Source organism: Canis lupus, chromosome 16, assembly GCF_011100685.1.
Source record: "Canis lupus familiaris isolate Mischka breed German Shepherd chromosome 16, alternate assembly UU_Cfam_GSD_1.0, whole genome shotgun sequence".
Classification (NCBI taxonomy): Eukaryota; Metazoa; Chordata; class Mammalia; order Carnivora; family Canidae; genus Canis; species Canis lupus.
In genome coordinates this window covers 51,660,928-51,680,558 of record NC_049237.1, presented here as the reverse complement: position 1 = coordinate 51,680,558, position 19,631 = coordinate 51,660,928, and the positions used below count along the sequence as shown (strand labels likewise).

Here is a 19,631-nt window from a genome sequence, read left to right as displayed (position 1 = left end):
TCCTGCCTCTTTATCCCTCTTTCTGCTTTTTGGTTTGATGAATTATTTTTTCATGATTCTATTTTAATTGCTCCATTTTCTCCATTCGAGAATCAGCTTTCTTTCTTTTTTTATTTAATGATCTTCAATGATGTTGCTTCTCCTCTGCCAACTTCCTGGTTCTGCACATGTGTCTGCGTGTGTGTCCGTGTCTCTGTTTCTCGGTCAGTGTGCGTGGACACACCACATGATTTCAGTTCAGTCGGGGTCAGGCTGGAGAGTCAGGGCCTCCTGTCTACGTTCAGTTCTGCGACTGACGGCAGGTTTCCTAGGGCCCAGGTCAGGGCGACCCACTGGGGGCACCGCCGTCCACAGCTCACCCAGGGGAAACGAGGGAAGGGCCCGGAACGCACGACAGGCAGGGGTTCAGGATGAGGACGGCCTCACCCCTTCTAGGCCAAGACCCCGACACCTTCTGTAGGGTTTGCCTTGGATTCAGGAGCCTAGGATCGTGGGGAGCTATTGCCCATCCCTGCCCCGGGGGGACTGTCATCCTCTGGGCCTCCAGAATGAGGGTACCGGTGCCCGTGTGTGTGTGTGTGTGTGTGTGTGTGTGTGTGTGTGTTAGGAAAATAATCCCTTTATTTAAAATACCAAAAATTCCAACTACTATAATATACCACATGTAAAAAACAAGACATAGTCTTGAGATGTAAAGGACACTGTCCCTAGAAAGTGCCTCTCTTTTTCTATTATTTTTTTTTCAATTTGGCTAATGGTGTCTACTGACACATATTTGGAATGTAATCTATTTATCAGCCAGCTGTTCTGGCCCAATGTGGATTTAGGATGTTAAAACATGTGTGGCTTTAGAGCTGTATAATAAAGTATAACCTTAAAATAAAAGTATCTTTTTAAAAGACTCTTATCATCGACATCACTGGTGACACCAATAAATAGCAGACATTGTAATAGGTAGTTTTTTGCAGTATTTTACAGGTAAACAGCCCTGCCATATAGGTAACATTAGTGTGTTAGTCCTGTGCACACAGGACCTCGTGGGCCTGGACGCATGTACACACCAAGGAAGAACGTGTGGGTGGAGGTATGTCCTGCAGGTGACACCCGCCTCCAAGGTCATAGATATGAGGCCACAGTGGCCTGGGGACGTCTCGGGAAAGCACCCGCTAGGACACTCCCTATCCCACAGGCAAGATGCAGACCATCCCCGACGGGCACAACAGCTTCTCCGGGGTCAAACCGGGGAAGACTGGACAGTCGTGTCTGAACCCAGGCGTGTGTCCAAGCTGGGGCCCTGGGTGCACACAGTCCTTCCCCGGGGCCTGTGGACAGGGGTGTGGTTGTGTCCCTGTGTGCACAGGCCATTGCCTACAGGGAGGGGGGCGTTGGCAGCACGAGCGCTGCCCCTGCAGCTTCCTCCAGGAGTGGGTCAGGGAGGGGGTCCCAGGAAGTGAGGTCACTGCCGTGTCACAGAGCCCAACAGAACTTGGAACCCCCGTAACCAGGCACCCGCATCCAGTGCAGCCCCAGCTCAGGCTCACTTGGCTGGAGACATCTGCTACTGGAGGATGTTCTCTTGCTGCCGGCCCACGTCTGGGGGCTCTGGCTCCCAGGAACCCCAGGGGTGCGGCTTGTTCCTATGCTGTAGGCAGTGGCTCCAGCATAGGTACCAAGGTGTCAGGGCGGTGATCCGGAGGCGCCGTCAGGTAACACAGCGCAGGCCAGGCCAGGCCCCCGGTGCCACCATCCTGGGAGCCCCATCCCCTCCTCCTCAGGTTCAGGGAACCAGGGATGTGTGGGCAGGTCCCATCCAGGCTGGGGGACGCTGCAGGGCGGCAGGTTACCCGGGGATCCCTTCAGGGTCACCCTGATGTCAAGGTGGGCAGGGGGGAAACAGGGTTCCTGAGGTCCTCTACCCGCCCCGGAGTCACCCCGAAGCCCTGCAGCCGCATCCCTTTGCTGTCCCCGGGGGCGGTGGGTGCCGCCTGCACTGTGGGGTGTCTGGGTGGAGGCAGCTGGGGGTGCGGCCCAGCCGAGGGGGCCAGACCGGGCGCTGAGGCCTCCTGCCTGGCTGCCGGGCACTGTCTCCACAGAGCTCCACCCGGGACGTGGGGCGCGAGCGGGAGGAAGGGGTCGTCTGCCCCACCGCCTCCAGGAGCAGGGAGGTGCCCTGCGCAGCTAATGGAGGCCAGCGCGGGCTCAGGGTGAGTGCAGGGGCTGGGCCCCCCGACACCCGGGCCCCGATGCGGCAGGAAGGACCCCGGGTCCCAGAAGCCAGCCTGCTACCCCCTGGGCCCCCCGACACTCCTGCTCCCACATGAGTCTGGATCCCCCCCTCCCCACACCTGCCCCCATGGCCCTGCCCCTGCCTGGGCCAGATGCAGAGTCCCTGCGCACAGATGTGTGGGAACATCAGAATAGAGCCCTCAGGGGAGGCCTGGTCCCCCGGGGGTTAGCGCCTGCCTTCCCCCAGGCCTGATCTCCGAGGCCCGGGATCGAGCCCCGCCTGGGCTCCCTGCACGGGCTGCTTCTCCCTCTGTCTGTGCGGCTGCCTCTCTCGGTCTCTCTCTCTGTGTCTCTGGAGGTCCTAGTACTGATCCAAATATTTTGAACATTTACCTCTGAGATTGTTTCTCTATTGCATAGTTGGTCCTGTTTGTGTAAGAGACAGGCAGGGAGCTTGAGCGGGAGAGGGAGCCCCAGCTCCTCAAGCCCACGGGGCCCCAGCGCAGGGCCTGCCGGGGCGGGATCCCAGGTCTCCTGGCGGCTCCCTGCAGGCTGCACGTCCCCTCTGTCCCACCTCAGGGTGCAGGGGCCGCGGCCGTGCAGGGGCATCGGATCGTCCCGACCAAGCTCAGCCGGACGGAGCTGCTGGAGCACAAAGTCCGACAACTGCTGCTCGCCTTGCAGCGCAGGGACGTCATCTATGTCCTCAGCTTCCTGGAAGATTACCATCAATTCGCCACCACGGACGAGGTGCTGGACCTGCTGTTCACCGAGTGAGCACCTGCCCCTCCGCAGCCCAGGGCTGGGCCACCTGCTGCTGGGGAGGCTGGGGATGGTGTGAGCTTCCCGACCTCGGGCTGCTCCCCCGCCTGGAGCAGGGTCCCCCAGGGCCTAGCGGGGTCCTGGAGGGCAGCCCCGGGGCCTGGCCTGTGGCGGGTTGGCCAGAGGGGCTGTGCCTGTCCTCAGCAGCCGTCCTCCTCCCCCCGTGACCAGGCCTGTGCCTCCTCCCCTCCCCCCCATCACCAGGGTCCTGAGTGGCCTGTTTCCCCATTGAAAGGGAGGTTTGAGAGTCTATCGGGGGTCTGTGTCCTGGGGCAGCCAGACCGGGGAACCCCGGGACCCCCCAAGCCCACTAAGATATGGGCCATGGGCCTGGCCGGACCCTTTCATGCTCAAGCCTTCAGGAGGCCCCAGCAGGTGCGGGCGCTTCTCCGGGATCTGCCCGTGGCCCCACGCACAGAGCTGACGGCCCCCGGGGCTCCGGCCTAGTCAGGGTCAGAGGGTGACAGCCCCCATGATGAGATGTCACGTCCCCAGCACGATTCATGGGATGCCCCCGCCCTCCTCTAGGTATGGGTACATCGCAGATGCCTGGGGTAACAACGATGTGGTCCTGCAGTGCTGGAAACTGTGAGTGACTCCGGCTCCTGCAGGAGGGCCTTCCCTCTCCAGGAGGGCAGCGAAGGGGCTGTGGGGCTGGGGGGGGGCTGCACCCTCACCCCACACATCTGCAATTCCTGTGACAGGGAAAAGGTCTAAGGCCCCTTCTGGAAAAGAGCGAAGGAGAGCGGTGGATGGGGTGCGGGTTTGGTGGGAGGCACTGGGACCCCTCAGGGAGACCTTCTCCATCCCCCCCAACCCTCTCTCTGCCCCACACCTGGGACCCAGAGCAGAGGGGGTGGGGAGCATCGCACTCTCCAATCTGGTACAGCTGCCCCGGGGGTACAGCAGGTGCTCAGGAGGGCCGGTGAGGGCTCCCGGACCAGGCGGCCCCCGCCCCGTGGGAGATGGGAGATTAGAGTCAGTGGAAGGACACCCCCGGGGGCCCCTCGGGAGGGAGGCAGGCCAGAGCCACAGGAGGGAAGGTGGCGGTCCTGGGCGGCTCCTGGCAAGGCCTGGCAGGACACAGAGCCCGAGCCCTCCTGCCTTGGAGCTTCCCAGAGCGACAGTGTGTGCAGTGAGGGCAATGACAGGCCAGACGCCCCCCGTCCCCCGATGCCTGCCGGTGGACTCAAGGGGCAGGTGGGCAGGGACCAGGCTGAGGAGGGAGCCCCGCTTCTCCAGGAGAGACGCTGATGGTCACCCCGCTGGGCCTGGGCTCCCCACACAGAGGCTGCATCCCAGCCCCTCCTCGGGGAGCAGGCCTGTGGCAGGCAGGACCGCCAGGTGGCAGGGGGACGAGGAGCAGGACTGGCCTCCGACACCCCACGTGGGAGGCCAGGGTCCCGGGTCCTGCAGGGCTTCCCCGGGACACCTGCATGTGACAGAGCCCTGTCTTCTGACGCCTGTGCCCGCCTGTCCCTCCCCAGGGCCATCTCCTTCATGATGGAAATATGGTTGAATTATTATGGGGACGACTTTCATCAGTTCCCAGAATTTCCCTCCCTTATAAAACTCCTCCAAATACTAAGACAGCACATGCCAGGCACAGATGCGCATCTCCGGGCCCTGCGTCACCTGAGGCAATTCAGACGCCTCCATGCAGCGGAGCGAGAGGCTGGGGGTGAGGAGGACTGGGGGTGGCCGAGCTGGGGACGGGGGGGGGCCCGCAGATGCAGCCTCCGTGCAGCTGGGCCAGGAGCAGGGGTGGGCTCACACCCCACCCCACGGGCTGCAGCCTGGGGACACCTCCCAGGGCTCTTGCCCTCACACACGGGGAGGGGTGGAAAGAGTGGCCTTGATTTGGGAGGGACGTGGACAGTCCGTCCTGGTGGTGATACTTTGTCTTCTTGGATCTACAGCTTTGGCCCGAGGAAAACACCCTGAATCCACTCTGCAGCGCACCCCAGCTCCGACCGTGGGGCCTGCTGCCCCGTGGGGCCTGGCTGCTGGGGCTGAGGGCTTGGCCTGCGATGAGCCGCCTGCTGGGGAGGCAAAGCCCCTGCAGATAGTGGTCACTGCTGCCCTGCAGGAGTCCCCTGCACCCCTGGGAGCCCTGGATGAGGAGCAGGCGCCACCCCCTGCTCTCGAGGTCGTGGATGTGCCCCAGCCACCACCTAACTCGATGGAGCAACTGGCCTCGGGGATGGAGCAACCCGTTGAGCCACCCGAAGAGCCCGCCCCATCTCCCACTGTGGAGCCTGGGGAAGGTTCAGGGTCTGAAGGGATAGTGGCTGCTGGAGATGAGGACCTGGTCAAGGCAGAGATGCTGGTTCCTGAGGTGAAGTTGGTGCACGTGTTGGTCGAACCTATGGTTCCTTGCCACGATGAGGAGGAGCCACCTGCTCCCATGGCCACCCCGGAGGAGTAGGCCCTGGTGCCTGCAATCGGGGTCCCCAGAGGGCCAGACCTGCAACCTGCCTCCGGAACAACCTGCTTCAACCCGTTAGCAGCCCCCTGACCACCTCGGGAGCCCGCCCCAGCTCCCACCGCGGGGCTCGTGATGGCTGCAGCCCAACAGGGGCTTGCCCTCCCCTGTTATTTCACTCTTTCTATATTTTGAGTTTTTCTTTAACCTGTATAATAGCTTATAGAGTTTTATTGCAATAAAGGATAAGTTAACTTCACACAAAATTGACTCTGATGCTTTTAAATTACACATCGTGGTACTTTAGGTCCATTCACAGTGTCAGAGGCCCCAGAGCCCAGGGCACTGGGAGACGCAGCCGAGGATCTGGGGCTCCCCCAGCACAGGCAGAGGCCGGGAGGACAAAGGACAGCCAGGTCTCTCCTGCCGCCGGGTGACCCCGAGCTGTGCAGATCGTGCCCCTACCCCAGAGCACCCAGACCCCTGCACATTGGGAGCTGCAGTAGTTACTGTGGGAGCTGACTCCAGAGCTGGACAGCTGGCCGCCGCTACTGTGGTTGTCCCTCCTGGTGTTACCCTGTACCTGGGCCTGAGCAGGGGCCTCACAGGATAAAGAATCCCACTGAATTGTAGACCTGGTAGAGGGCTGGGCAGCTCCCCCAGGTGCACACACCTGAGAATCAGCACAGCAGGCTCCTCCCCCAGAAGACCAGCTCGAAGGTCAGAGGAAAAGCAAGTTATTGACCAAGCAGCCTGGAAAGTTCCAGGGGAAGTCAAGGGATTTACAGTATATGGAATCAGAGGATACTCCCCTTGTTTTTTCTTTTCTGTTTGTTTCTGTTGTTTCCCACCCCCTTTTTTATTCTTTTTTATTTCTTCTTTTTTTTTCCCCTTTTCTCCTTTTTCCAGTACAACATGTTGTTGGCCACTCTGCACTGAGCAAACTGACTAGAAGGAAAAACTCACCTCAATACTAAAAATCAGAAATAGTCCTCTCTCCCACAGAGTTACAAAATTTTGAATACAATTCAATGTCAGAAAGCCAATTCAGAAGCACAATTATAAAGCTACTGATGGCTCTAGAAAAAAGCATAAAGGATTCAAGAGACTTCATGACTGCAGAATTTAGATTTAATCAGGCCAAAATTAAAAATCAATTAAATGAGATGCAATTCAAACTGGAGGTCCTAACGACAAGGGTTAACGAGGTAGAAGAACGAGTGAGTGACATGGAAGACAAGTTGATGGCAAGTATGGAAACTGAGTAAAAAAAGAGAAAGACAATTAAAGACCATGAGGATAGGTTAAGGGAAATAAATTACAGCCTCAGAAGGAAAAATCTACATTTAATTGGGGTTCCTGAGGGCGCCGCAAGGGACAGAGGTCCAGAAACTGTATTTGAACAAATCATAGCTGAGAACTTCCCTAACTGGGGGAGGGAAATAGGCATTCAGATCCAGGAGATAGAGAGATCCCCCCCCCCCCAAAATCAATAAAAATCGTCAACACCTCGACATTTAATAGTGAAGCTTTGCAAATTCCAAACATAAAGAGAAGATCCTTAAAGCAGCAAGAGATAAGAAATCACTAACTTTTATGGGGAGAAGCATTAGGACAACAGCAGACCTCTCCACAGAGACCTGGCAGGCGAGAAAGCGTCAGCAGGATATAGTCAGGGTCCTAAATGAGAAGAACCTGCAGCCAAGAATACTTTATCCAGCAAGGCTCTCATTCAGAATAGCAGGAGAGATAAAGAGCTTCCAAGATAGGCAGAAACTGAAAGAATATGTGACCACCAAGCTGGCTCTGCCAGAAATATTAAGGGGGACCCTGTAAAAGAAAGAGGAAGTCCAAGGGAACAATCCACAAAAACAGGGACTGAATAGGTATCATGATGACACTAAATCCGTATCTTTCAATAGTAACTCTGAACGTGAATGGGCTTAATGACCCCATCAGAAGGTGCAGGGTTTCAGACTGGATAAAAAAGCAAGACCCATCTATTTGCTGTCTTCAAGAGACTCATTTTGGACAAAAGGACACCTACAGCCTGAAAATAAAAGGTTGGAGAACCATGGACCATTCGAATGGTCCTCAAAAGAAAGCAGGGGTAGCCATCCTTATATCAGAGAAATTAAAGTGTGTCCCAAAGACTGTAGTGAGAGACGAAGAGGGACACTATATCATACTAAAAGGATCTATCCAACAAGAGGACCTAACAATCATGAATATTTATGCCCCGAATGTGGAAGCCGCCAAGTATATCAGTCAATTAATAACCAAAGTTAAGACTTACTTAAATAATAAAACACTTATACTTGGTGACTGGAATATAGCACTTTCTACAATTGACAGGTCTTCTAAGCACAACATCTCCAAAGAAACAAGAGCTTTAAATGCTTCACTGGACCAGATGGATTTCACAGATAGTTACAGAACTTTACATCCAAATGCAACTGAATACACGTTCTTCTCAAGTGCACTTGGAGCTTTCTCCAGAATAGACCACATACTGGGTCACACATCAGGTCTTAACGGATACTAAAAGATTAGGATTGTCCCCTGCATAGTTTCAGACCATAATGCTTTGAAACTAGAACTATATCACAAGAAGAAGTTTGGAAGAATTTCAAACGTGGAGGTTAAGGACCATCCTGCTAAAAGATGAAAGGGTCAACCAGGAAATCAGAGAAGAATTTAAAAGATTCATGGAAACTAATGAGAATCTTTGGGATGCAGCAAAAGCAGTCCTGAGGGGGAAATACATCGCAATACAAGCATCCATTGAAAAACTGGAGAGAACCCAAATACGAAAGCTAACCTTGCACCTAAAGGAGCTGGAAACAGAACAGCAAATAGATCCTACACCCCGCAGAAGAAGAGAGTTAATAAAGATTCGAGCAGAACTCAATGAAATGGAGACCAGGAGAACTGTGGAACAGATCAACAAAACCAGGAGATGGTTCTTTGAAAGAATTAATAAAATAGATAAACCATTAGCCAGCCTTATTAAAAAGAAGACAGAAAAGACTCAAATTAATAAAATCATGAATGAGAAAGGAGAGATCAGCACCAACACCAAGGAAATGCAAACAATTTTTAAAACTTATTATGAGCAGCTATACGCCAATAAATTAGGCAATCTAGAAGAAATGGACAGATTTCTGGAGAACCACAAACTACCAAAACTGGAACAGGAAGAAATAGAAAACCTGAACAGGCCGATAACCAGAAGGAAACTGAAGCAGTCATCAAAAACCTCCCAAGACACAAGAGTCCAGGGCCAGATGGCTTCCCAGGGGAATTCTATCAAACGATTAAAGAAGAAACCATACCTATTCTACTAAAGCTGTTCTGAAAGATAGAAAGAGATGAAGTACTTCCAAACTCATTCTTTGAGGCCAGCATCACTTTATCCCAAAACCAAGAACCCCACCAAAAAGGAGAATTAGAGACCAATATCCCTGAGGAACACAGATGCAAACATTCTCAACGAGATACCAGCCAATAGGATCCAACAATACATTAAGAAGATTATTCACCATGATCAAGTGGGATTTATCCCCGGGATGCAAGGCTGTTTCAACACTCGTAAAGCAATCAATGTGATTGATCAGATCATCAAGAGAAAAAACAAGAACCATATGATCCTTTCAATAGATGCAGAGAAAGCATTTGACAAAATATAGCATCCATTCCCGATCAAAACTCTTCAGAATGTAGGGATAGAGGGACCATTCCTCAGCATCTTAAAAGCCGTCTACGAAAAACCCAAACAAATGTCATTCTCAATGGGGAAACACTGGGAGCCTTTCCCCTAAGATCAGGAATGAGACAGGGTTGTCCACTCTCACCACTGCTATTCAACATAGTACTAGAAGTCCTAGCTTCAGCAATCAGGCAACAAAAATAAATAAAAGGCATTCAAATTGGCAAAGAAGAAGTCAAACTCTCCCTCTTCCCAGATGACATGATACTGTACGTAGAAAACCCAAAAGCCTCCACTCCAAGATTGCTAGAACTCGTACAGCAATTTGGCAGTGTGGCAGGATACAAAATCAATGCCCAAAGTCAGTGGCATTTGTATACACTAACAATAAGTCTGAAGAAAGAGAAATTAAGGAGTCAATCCCATTTACAATTGCACTCAAAAGCATAAGATATCTAGGAATCAACCTAACCAAAGGGGTAAAGGATCTATACCTGAAAAACCACAGAACACTTCTGAAAGAAATTGAGGAAGACACAAAGAGATGGAAATATATTCCATGCCCATGGATTGGAAGAATTAATATTGTGAAAATGTCAATGCTACCCAGGGCAATTTACACATTCAATGCAATCCTTATTAAAATACCATGGACTTTCTTCAGAGAGTTGGAACAAATTATCTTAAGATTAGTGTGGAATCAGAAAAGACTTCGAATACCCAGGGATTTATTGAAAAAGAAAACCATAGCTGGGGGCATCACAATGCCAGATTTCAGGTTGTACTACAAAGCTGTGGTCATCAAGACAGTGTGGTCCTGGCACAAAAAAAGACACATAGATCAATGGAACAGAATAGAGAATCCAGAAGTGGGCCCTCGACTTTAAGGTCAACTAATATTCGACAAAGGAGGGAAGACTATCCACTGGAAAAAAGACAGTCTCTTCAGTAAATGGTGCTGGGAAAATTGGACATCCACATGCAGAAGAAAGAAACTAGACCACTCTCTTCCACCAGACACAAAGATAAACTCAAAATGGATGAAAGATCTTAATGTGAGACAAGATTCCATCAAAATCCTAGAGGAGAACACAGCAACACCCTTTTTGAACTTGGCCATGGCAACTTCTTGCAAGATACATCAATGAAGGCAAGGGAAACAAAAGCAAAAATGAACTATTGGGACTTCATCAAGATAAGAAGCTTTTGCGCAGCAAAGAAACAGTCAACAAAACTAAAAGACAACCGACAGAATAGGAGAAGATATTTGCAAATGACTTATCAGATAAAGGGCTAGTATCCAAGATATATAAAGAACTTATTAAACTCAACAGCAAAGAAACAAACAATCCAATCATGAAATGGGCAACAGACTTAAACAGAAATCTAACAGCGGAAGACATAGACATGGCCAACACGCACATGAGAAAATGCTCTGCATCCCTTGCCATCAGGGAAATACAAATCAAAACCACCATGAGATACCACCTCACACCAGTGAGAATGGGGGAAATTAACAAGACAGGAAACCACAAATTTGGAGAGGATGTGGAGAAAGGGGAACCCTCCTGCACTGTTGGTGGGAACGTGACCTGGTGCAGCCACTCTGGAAAACTGTGGAGGTTCCTCAAATAGTTAAAAATAGAACTGCCCTAAGACCCAGCAATTGCACTTCTGGGGATTTACCCCAAAGATACAGATGCAGGGAAACGCCGGGACACCTGCACCCCGATGTTTATAGCAGCAATGTCCACAATAGCCAAACTGTGGAAGGAGGCTCAGTGTCCATCGAAAGATGAGTGGATATAGAAGCTGTGGTCTATGTATACAATGGAATATTCCTCAGCCATTAGAAACGACAAATACCCACCATTTGCTTCAACGTGGGTGGAACTGGAGGGTATTATGCTGAGTGAAGTAAGTCAATCAGAGAAGGACAAACAGTGTATGTTCTCATTCATTTGGGGAATATAAATAATAGTGAAAGGGAATATAAGGGAAGGGAGAAGAAATGTGTGGGAAATATCAGAAAGGGAGACAGAACATAAAGACTCCTAACTCTGGGAAACGAACTGGGGGTGGTGGAAGGGGAGGAGGGCGGGAGATGGGGGTGAGTGGGTGACGGGCACTGAGGGGGACACTTGACGGGATGAGCACTGGGTGTTATTCTGTATGTTGGTAAATTGAACTCCAATAAAAATTATTTTATTAAAAAAAGAAAGAAAGAAATTAAGGGCTAATAATAAAAAGAAAAAAAAAAAAAGAACAGGTAAAAGTGCATAAGTAAGCCTAAAGAAAGAAAGCTACTTGTGATGACAGAGACAATAACTAAGTATATAGAAAGAAACATACAATAAGGAAATCTGCAAATGAATAAATTATTCATTTAAAGGGTTAAATTGGAAACAAACAAAAATATCACACAATACCAGCAGAAATGCATATATTTTTCAGAGCACCATGATTTAGGAATGCCTTAGAATCTTAACCTCTTAGACCAGACTTAATAGTATGGAGTATTTTCCAGGTATCATTGTTTTTAGGTTGAACTGAATAGATTCTTGTAAGTTTTTTGGCCCTCAATTTTTAAAACATAGTTACTTTGGACTAGGGGTACATTACAAAATAAATATTTTTAAAAATTTCTTAAACACATGCACACACACACACACACAAAACATCAAAAACACAGCAGGATTAATTAAGAATAAATGAAAGGAAATATGCTAATATCAAGAATAAAAATTGGAAATTCACTTTAAGTTCTGTAGACATTTCAAAACTCAGAGTATTTTAGAGCAACTTTTATAATAATAAACTTATAATTAAATTATAGAAGTTGTTTGAAAACCAATCTTAAGTAAAAATAGTAAAAAAATGAAAACTTTGCTGTATAGTTTTTAAAAATTGAATTTTAAACTAAAATTCTATTCACATATGGCTTGTCTTATTAATTATTCATATTTAAAGAGAATATTTCACCAATTGTATGTAAGCTTTCCTGGAGAAGAAAAAGACAAAAAAAAAAAAAAAGAGGCTCACTATATTGCTACAGTGAGCCAACATAATTTTAATATTAAAATCTGACAAAACATAATATGGACATAAAATTACAGACTAACATATTTTATTAGCAAAGAGGGAAAAAATGTTAAAACATTAGCAAACTGAATCCAGCAATATATTTAAATAATGATATGACCACGGAATGAAAGGAACAAAGAATTACTATTATAAAATCAATGGATTTAATTTATTATACAAACAGAAAAAATAAAGAATATGAACATCCTAATAGATTCAGAAAAAGCAAATGATACAGTTGGGCTCCCACCTTAAAACTTTCCAAGCCAAATCGGGGCACCAGGGTGGCTCAGTCAGTTAAGCATCTGCCTTCAGCTCAGGTCATGATCTCAGGGTCATCCTGGGAGGGACCCCTGCATGGGGCACCCTGCTCAGTGAGGCGTCTGCTTCTCCCTCTCCCCCAGCTTGTGCTGGCTCTTGCTCACTCGCTCTCTCCCTCTCTAATACGTAAAATCTTTTAAAAAATCCCAAGCCAAAGGATAGAATGAAACCTTGAAAAATCTGATAAAAAATTTTTTGGCTGAGATACTCGCTAGTTATCAAATACCCATGTGCTCTTGCATATTCCCCATCTTCCAGTGTAGTTAAGTTGACTGAGCCACTTGTTGATACCCAGTCAAAAATCTGTGAGCAAAAGCATGGACTACCTGGAACATCAATCATCCTCCAGTTGTCTTTCTTTCAAAGAAGCAAACATTCCTTGTAAAATGAGAAAAATCACAGATGGAGAAGAACCTTTCAGAGCCATAGTCACAGAACACAAAATTCACTCTGCTTGATTTCTAGAAATGTTTATTGTAGGATACCATAGACTAGAATGAGTTGTATTTCCCACTCCCTCTGACTGTAATAAGGGTAACATTTTATAATGAAATAAAATAGAATTTCATTTTAAGAAATGGGTTAAGTCAGTTAAGTGTATGATTCCTGGTTTTGGCTCAGGTCATGATCTCATGGGTCTTGAGATGGAGCCTGGATTGAGCTCCCAGGTGAGCAGGGAATCTCCTTGAAGATTCTTTCCCTCTGTCCCACCCTCCTCACTCATACATGTATTCTCTCTCTCTCTCTCTCTCAAATAAATAAGTCTTTAAACAAATAAGTAAATTAAGATGTTATTTATTTCTACAAAATTCTAAGCATTACCTTTTTAGTCAGCATAAATGAAGTTTAATGGCATAGGTAGTAAAAACAGATGCTTGGAAAAAATAGCACTAACCAGGTGTAGTCTTCAAAATGATATTCCTCTATACTAAGTATAAAATCATTTGCCATGAATGGATCTCTGTGGGTGCCTGGAGAGTCCTCTGAGTAGTCTATGTGGTCCTTACCCCTGCTATGTACAATTTAATTAAAACACTACTAGCATGATACAATTGTAATTTGCCCTCCAGTCATAATAAAGTAGTAGACTTTTTCCCTACATGTAGTAAAACCTCAAAACTAATAAAGATAATATTTGAGAAAAAATATAATGGAATTTATGTGGAATTATGTAAAAAGGTTAGGGAAAACAAAACCCTGATGCTAAATAAGAAAAGCCAAGATGATGAGGAATATCAGTCATTAACAGAGAGGTAAAGTGGATGATAAATAAAAGAAAACAACAGAGGATAAACTAAGAAATATCTAAAACAAACAAACAAACCCCAAAACCAAAACAAAAAAAAAAAATAGCAACTCCAAACAAGCTCTAATATATCGATGTTAAAAAGTAAACGAGGTGGGATCCCTGGGTGGCGCAGCGGTTTACCACCTGCTTTGGCCTGGGGCGCGATCCTGGAGACCTGGGATCGAATCCCACATCGGGCTCCCGGTGCATGGAGCCTGCTTCTCCCTCTGCCTGTGTCTCTGCCTCCCTCTCTCTCTCTCTCTCTCTCTCTCTCTGTGACTATCATAAATAAATAAAAATTAAAAAAAAAGTAAACGAGGTTTCAAAATTCTGTATTACTGTGAGATTTTTTAAAAATGCAGATTCCTGAACTGAAATAAAATGCAGAGGAAGAAATCATAGAATATGTATTTTTATTGTTTTATTTTTATTTTTTAAGATTTTATTTATTCATGAGAGACACAGAGAGAGAGAGGCAGAGACACAGGCAGAGGGACAAGCAGGCTCCCTGAGGGGAGCCCATGAGGGACTTGATCCCAGGACCCCAGGATCACAACCTGAATCAAAGGCAGATGTTCCACCACTGAGATACCCAGGTGCTCATAGCACATCTATTTTTAAAGATACTTTCATAACAATAATGATAAAGATTAATTAAATACTTGTGAAATGCCAGATATATAGTTAATTGTTCCAAATCATTATATTATAAAATTGTCCCAGCAACTCAATAAGATATATACTGCTGTTCCAATTTTATCAACAAGTGAAGTTATTGGGGCTAAAAGAATCACTAAGTTCACATACAATAAACAGAAGCTTCAGAATTCAATTTCTATTGAAATTGCATATTCCTGTCTGACCTGTCTGACTCCAATGCATTCGCTCTTAAATACCACATAAAATGCTTTCTGTTATAAGGCACTATGTTGATCAACATATTTTTTAGGAAAGGAGATTTCAGATTTTAGGAGACAGATACAGAGAAGCACAGATGTATTGTCTGAATATTTTACAATAATTAAGTCTTATGCTGCATTTATCAATGATCCTGATGATAAAATAAGTTATCAAAAAAGGGAGGAATTAGTACAGCGATCCCTGACCAACAGGGTTCTACAATGGGAAAATAATTAATACTTTATTATTACAATGTGTTAACCCTAACAGAAATTGTGATGTTAAAACTAAGTAAGGACATCAATTTAATACATAAGACATAAATGAGACGTCCTTCTTCCTCCAAATATACATGCTAGCATCTTATCACCTTCTGCTCTGTTCAGGAATCTGGTACAATAACCATTGTTTTCAAGCATGATTAAGAAGAGACAATGAGAGACACAGATTTGAGTATGTTCTAAGAATCACACACCAGGGGGCACTTGGGCGGCTCAGCTGATGAAGGGACTGCCTTCTGCTCAAGTCATGATCTCGGGGGTCTTGGGATGGAGCCCCATATGTGGCTCCCTGCTCAGCGGGGAGTCCGCTTCTTCCTCTCTCTCTGCCCCTTCTTCTGCTAGTGCTCTTCCTCTCTCTCTCTCAAATAAATAAATAAATAAATAAATAAATAAATAAATAAATAATTTAATTAATCAATTAATTTAAACAATGAAAAAAAAATCAGACAATATACTTGAAAATGTAACCAAAGAGGAGAGAGAGAAACTACATCATGAGTTTCTGTCATATTTATTTATTTATGACCGTCACACACACACACACACACAGAGAGAGAGAGAGAGAGAGAGAGAGAGAGGCAGAGACACAGGCAGAGGGAGAAGCAGGCTCCATGCACCGGGAGCCCGACCTGGGACTGGATCCCGGGTCCCCAGGATCGCACCCTGGGCCAAAGGCAGGCGCCAAACCGCTGCGCCACCCAGGGATCCCGAGGTTCTGTCTTTTAACAATGATCCTTCCTGCCAGCAAAATCAAGATGTCTGATTATTTCAAATCCAGGTAGGTAGTTCTTTGTCTTGGGGACTGGGAGAGAGAGCTGGAAAATCCGAAGGGAGAAGACAGGCAAAAGAAATTTTCTGGAAATGAAAAAAAAAAAAAAAGTCTCCTTCTGTATATTGAAAACACCCTTCACCATTTTGTCACCCTACTCTCTGTGTACACACCAAACCTGGGTGGATATAGCTAAGGACCTTCTCCAGTGTTCCACCAAGCTGCTGAGCTAGTTGGATCAAGACCGCATTGACTCCGTATGAATAAACTCACTGCCTACCCCAAGCCATTGAGGCTAGTGTGTTTTAGTACTGAGAAGAGGATGGATTTTTATTTTTATTTAGGATGGATTTTTAAAAACACAACGTGATATATTACTATTAGTCTGCTTTTGCACAGGCAAGACAAAGCATGGTCATGGCAAAGCAAAGAAACAGCTTATCAACAATATTTATTTCTTATTCATTGTACATGAAAATTGTTGGTAGCTATGGGTTAACGGGGGGTTAATTCTGCCTGTTTTTTCTTAATTCGAGGATCTAGGCCAAAAGAATGGGTTCTATCTAACCCAGTACTGTTCTCTTGCTTACAATGGAAGTGCAAGGGAAGGAGAAAAATGATCCATGCAAATTTGTGTTCAGATTGAAGTTTTTGTTAGAGATGGGATGTATCTTACCTGCTCACGTCCGAATGGCTGAGCAAGTAACACGGTCAGGCCCTACATCAAGGGAGCAGGCAAGGTATACTATCTTAAGAGAGGGGAGATAGAAGAACTACTTGCAAATGAAATGTAACTTCTCACAATGTCTATATTATGAAATGTTTCCTTTAGGGGGGACACAGAACTTTGTAAACACATCATTAATACGTCTTATACAATAGGAACCTTCATCGTAGGAAGCATAAGAAGGAATGTAAAGAAAGGTGACTTTAGGTCAGTTTAAGGTCAGATTTTCTGCCAAAAGTGTGACAAATATTTGAGCTGAAACCATGATCTAAATTTTTGGTACACTAAGAATTTTGGATTTCAGAGTTTCAGATGCGCAATTGTGGAATATTTTAACATGCTTAAGGCAACCAAATTGTGGGGCAACTTGGTCCATTCTTTTACATTTCAGCCATTCCATAGCTTTGTATCTAAAGTGCCTTCTTAGAAAAGGCTAATGACTGTCACTTAATATTCAGAATGATTGAATTGTAATTGTCTTTGTCTTGTAATTGAGGATTTTGCTCCATTTTATGTGTATAATTACTGATATGTTGGTTCAATGTACTGTCTTACTATTTGCTTCCTCTAACAAGTCTCACTTGTTATATTGTCTTTCTCTTTGCCCTTGTTTTTCAACAGATGTAACTTTATGGGAGTGGAGTATTTATTTTGCTTCTTATTTGCCTTCTTACTTTTTGAACTTGAGGAATACTGTATTTTGTAAGTCCTGGAAAACTCTCACCGTTAACTCTTTGAATATGGCTTCTGCCCTGTTCTTTCTTTTTTTTGAACCTTAGACCATTTTACTATGCTTCATATAGTCTGTTTGTATATTCATGAGATCTTCTTTCCTGGAAGAAGGAATTTCCTCCTTTCTATGTTTCTGTAGTTCTATCTGGATATTTTCTTCAGGCCTTTCTTCCCTGTGGCTAATTCTCTCTCTCAGTAACATATACCAATAATCCTATTTCTTAGTGAATTTTTTTTCTCCAAGTGAAGTGAATGATTTAACATACACATGCGATTATATAAATGTAATATGTGTGCTCATGCCACATGACTTTTTAAAAATTTTTATTTATAATAAGTATAATTTCTTTTACCAATGGACTGGACCCAGTAATATGTCTTCAGCCCAGTGTACTGGTCCCATCTTCACATATGGTCTGGTCCTTTGCTTTAAGGAGATTTCTTCCTCTACTTCCAATCCCTACTCACCTACTAACACAAAGGTTTGGGATACCAGCTACTACATGGCTGGAAAGGGGTGAACGAGGGCAGCTAGCTGCAGCACCATCTCCTCCTACACAACCATCACATGCTGGGGGATGCCAGGGCTCTGGTATAGCAGGCCTCTGATGTAAGCCCTAGTAGGACAGAAATATCCAGGAATTCTGCTCTGAGAACAGCACACTGCCTAAGTTGCAGTGTAGCAGCAGTGATTTATTTCATAGGGATTTTTCAGACTCAATAAGCCAATGTATATAAAACCATAAGAACACTGCCTGGACCACAGGAAGCACACCATAAATGTTACTTGTTAGAACTACTTTTTAATAATTACTAATTACTAGAGAGGAATTTTTGCAAGATCATTCATGAGTTCAGTGTTCAACGCCTAAAATTAAAAAAAATATTAACGGCTATGTTATTATGCTATGTGATTACTATATATCAAAATGATCTGCAATAAATGAGGATATTTTAGAGTCAGATAGACATTGGTTTGCTGTAACTAACTATAAACACTTTCATGAGTTAACTGTGTAGTTGTTTTATTTTCTGAAACATTGTATACAAATATCATCTTAATAAATGTCCTCTGAGGAAGATCGCCACAAATATCCCATGTAAAACCTATATATAGTGCAGATCTGGAATAGGTACTCAATGGCTATTTCCTTTCCTGGGGTGACACTAGTCCTTCACCTTTCTACTTCCAAAATATAAACTGGCACAATGTTTGTGTGCAAAGATGTTCATCAATATAAACATATGGTAGACAGTGATAGATGGACAAATAAATAGAGGAATTCAATATCTGATAGAGTAGAGCTTATTAAATACTTCTTTGTTGATATAAAACCTATATTTGGCCTTTTGCCTTCTGGTTTGCTTCTCTGCCTCTTTCAAATCTGTCTTTCAAGATCATTGAGCATCTGAGACGTACTTAATGGAGTAGTGTTTTCCTGTATGTACTCAGAATGAAGTGAGTTGACAAAGCATAATTCATGGAAAGTGTCTTTCTTTTTTTCTTTTTTTTTGTCCTAGAGCAAAAGGTTTTCTACTCCTCTGTTTCTGAAATCATGGAAATCTCTGTCAGTTACTATATATAAGTATATTATATTTTATATTTTATTTATATTTATATTTATATATATTACTTGTAGGGGCGCCTGGATGGCTTAGTCAGTTATGTGTCTGCATTTACCTCAGGTCATCATCTCAGGACCCTGGAATCCTCGTGGGATCTTCCCTGGCAAGACACCCACCACCACCACCCCCGCCCCCTCTGCAGGCAGGCTCCCTGCTCACGGGGATCTGCTTCTCCCCTCACTCCCACCTAGCCTGTACTCTCTGCCACTTTCTCTCTGTCTCTGTCTCTCTTCCTCATCTCTCTCTCAGATAAATTTTAAAAATCTTAAAAAAAAATCATTACCTATATGCTTTAGAATTGTAGGAAAAATAGCCTTCTGCTTTCCTAAATGTTACAAAGTAAATATTATAACAGTGTTTTTATGGTCCTAAAAAATCTGAAGAAACATTCTGATTCTAAAAAACATAAGAACCAGAACTTTCTTCTTTTTTTTCAAGTTTTTATTTAAATCCGGTTAGTTAAGATATAGTGTAATACTAGTTTCAGCTGTAGAATTTAGTGATTCAACATCACATACCCTGTGCTCATCACCAGTGCCTTTAACAACCACCTATCAAACCTCTCCCCACCCCCTCCCCTCCACTACCCTCAGCTCCTCTTTATATTTAGAGTGGCAAAAAAAAGGAAGAGGGAAGGTAGGAAGAAGGAAGGAAGGAAGGAAGGAAGGAAGAAGGGAAAAAAGAAAAGAAAAGAAAGAAAAGGAAAAGAAAAGAACAAAGA

The 19,631-nt window shown here is 45.4% G+C and overlaps 1 protein-coding gene across 4 annotated transcripts in view; it reads left to right on the top strand.

Annotated features, from left to right (window-relative positions):
- Positions 1 to 955: 955 nt before the first annotated feature.
- Positions 956 to 19,631, top strand: part of LOC119869158 (ral guanine nucleotide dissociation stimulator-like) — a 35,417-nt gene continuing 16,741 nt past the window's right edge. Inside the window, exons 1-6 of one of the 4 annotated variants that reach the window (XM_038560470.1) lie at positions 968 to 1,084; positions 2,094 to 2,204; positions 2,806 to 2,999; positions 3,577 to 3,636; positions 4,536 to 4,729; positions 4,968 to 5,729. In XM_038560470.1, coding sequence (XP_038416398.1) covers positions 1,052 to 1,084; positions 2,094 to 2,204; positions 2,806 to 2,999; positions 3,577 to 3,636; positions 4,536 to 4,729; positions 4,968 to 5,476 — 1,101 coding nt within the window. In that variant the 5' untranslated portion in view covers positions 968 to 1,051 and the 3' untranslated portion in view covers positions 5,477 to 5,729. Of the gene's footprint in view, positions 1,085 to 1,189; positions 1,707 to 2,093; positions 2,205 to 2,805; positions 3,000 to 3,576; positions 3,637 to 4,535; positions 4,730 to 4,967; positions 5,730 to 19,631 lie in introns of those variants that run through there. The other 3 variants (XM_038560467.1, XM_038560469.1, XM_038560468.1) reach the window with 3 other exon arrangements.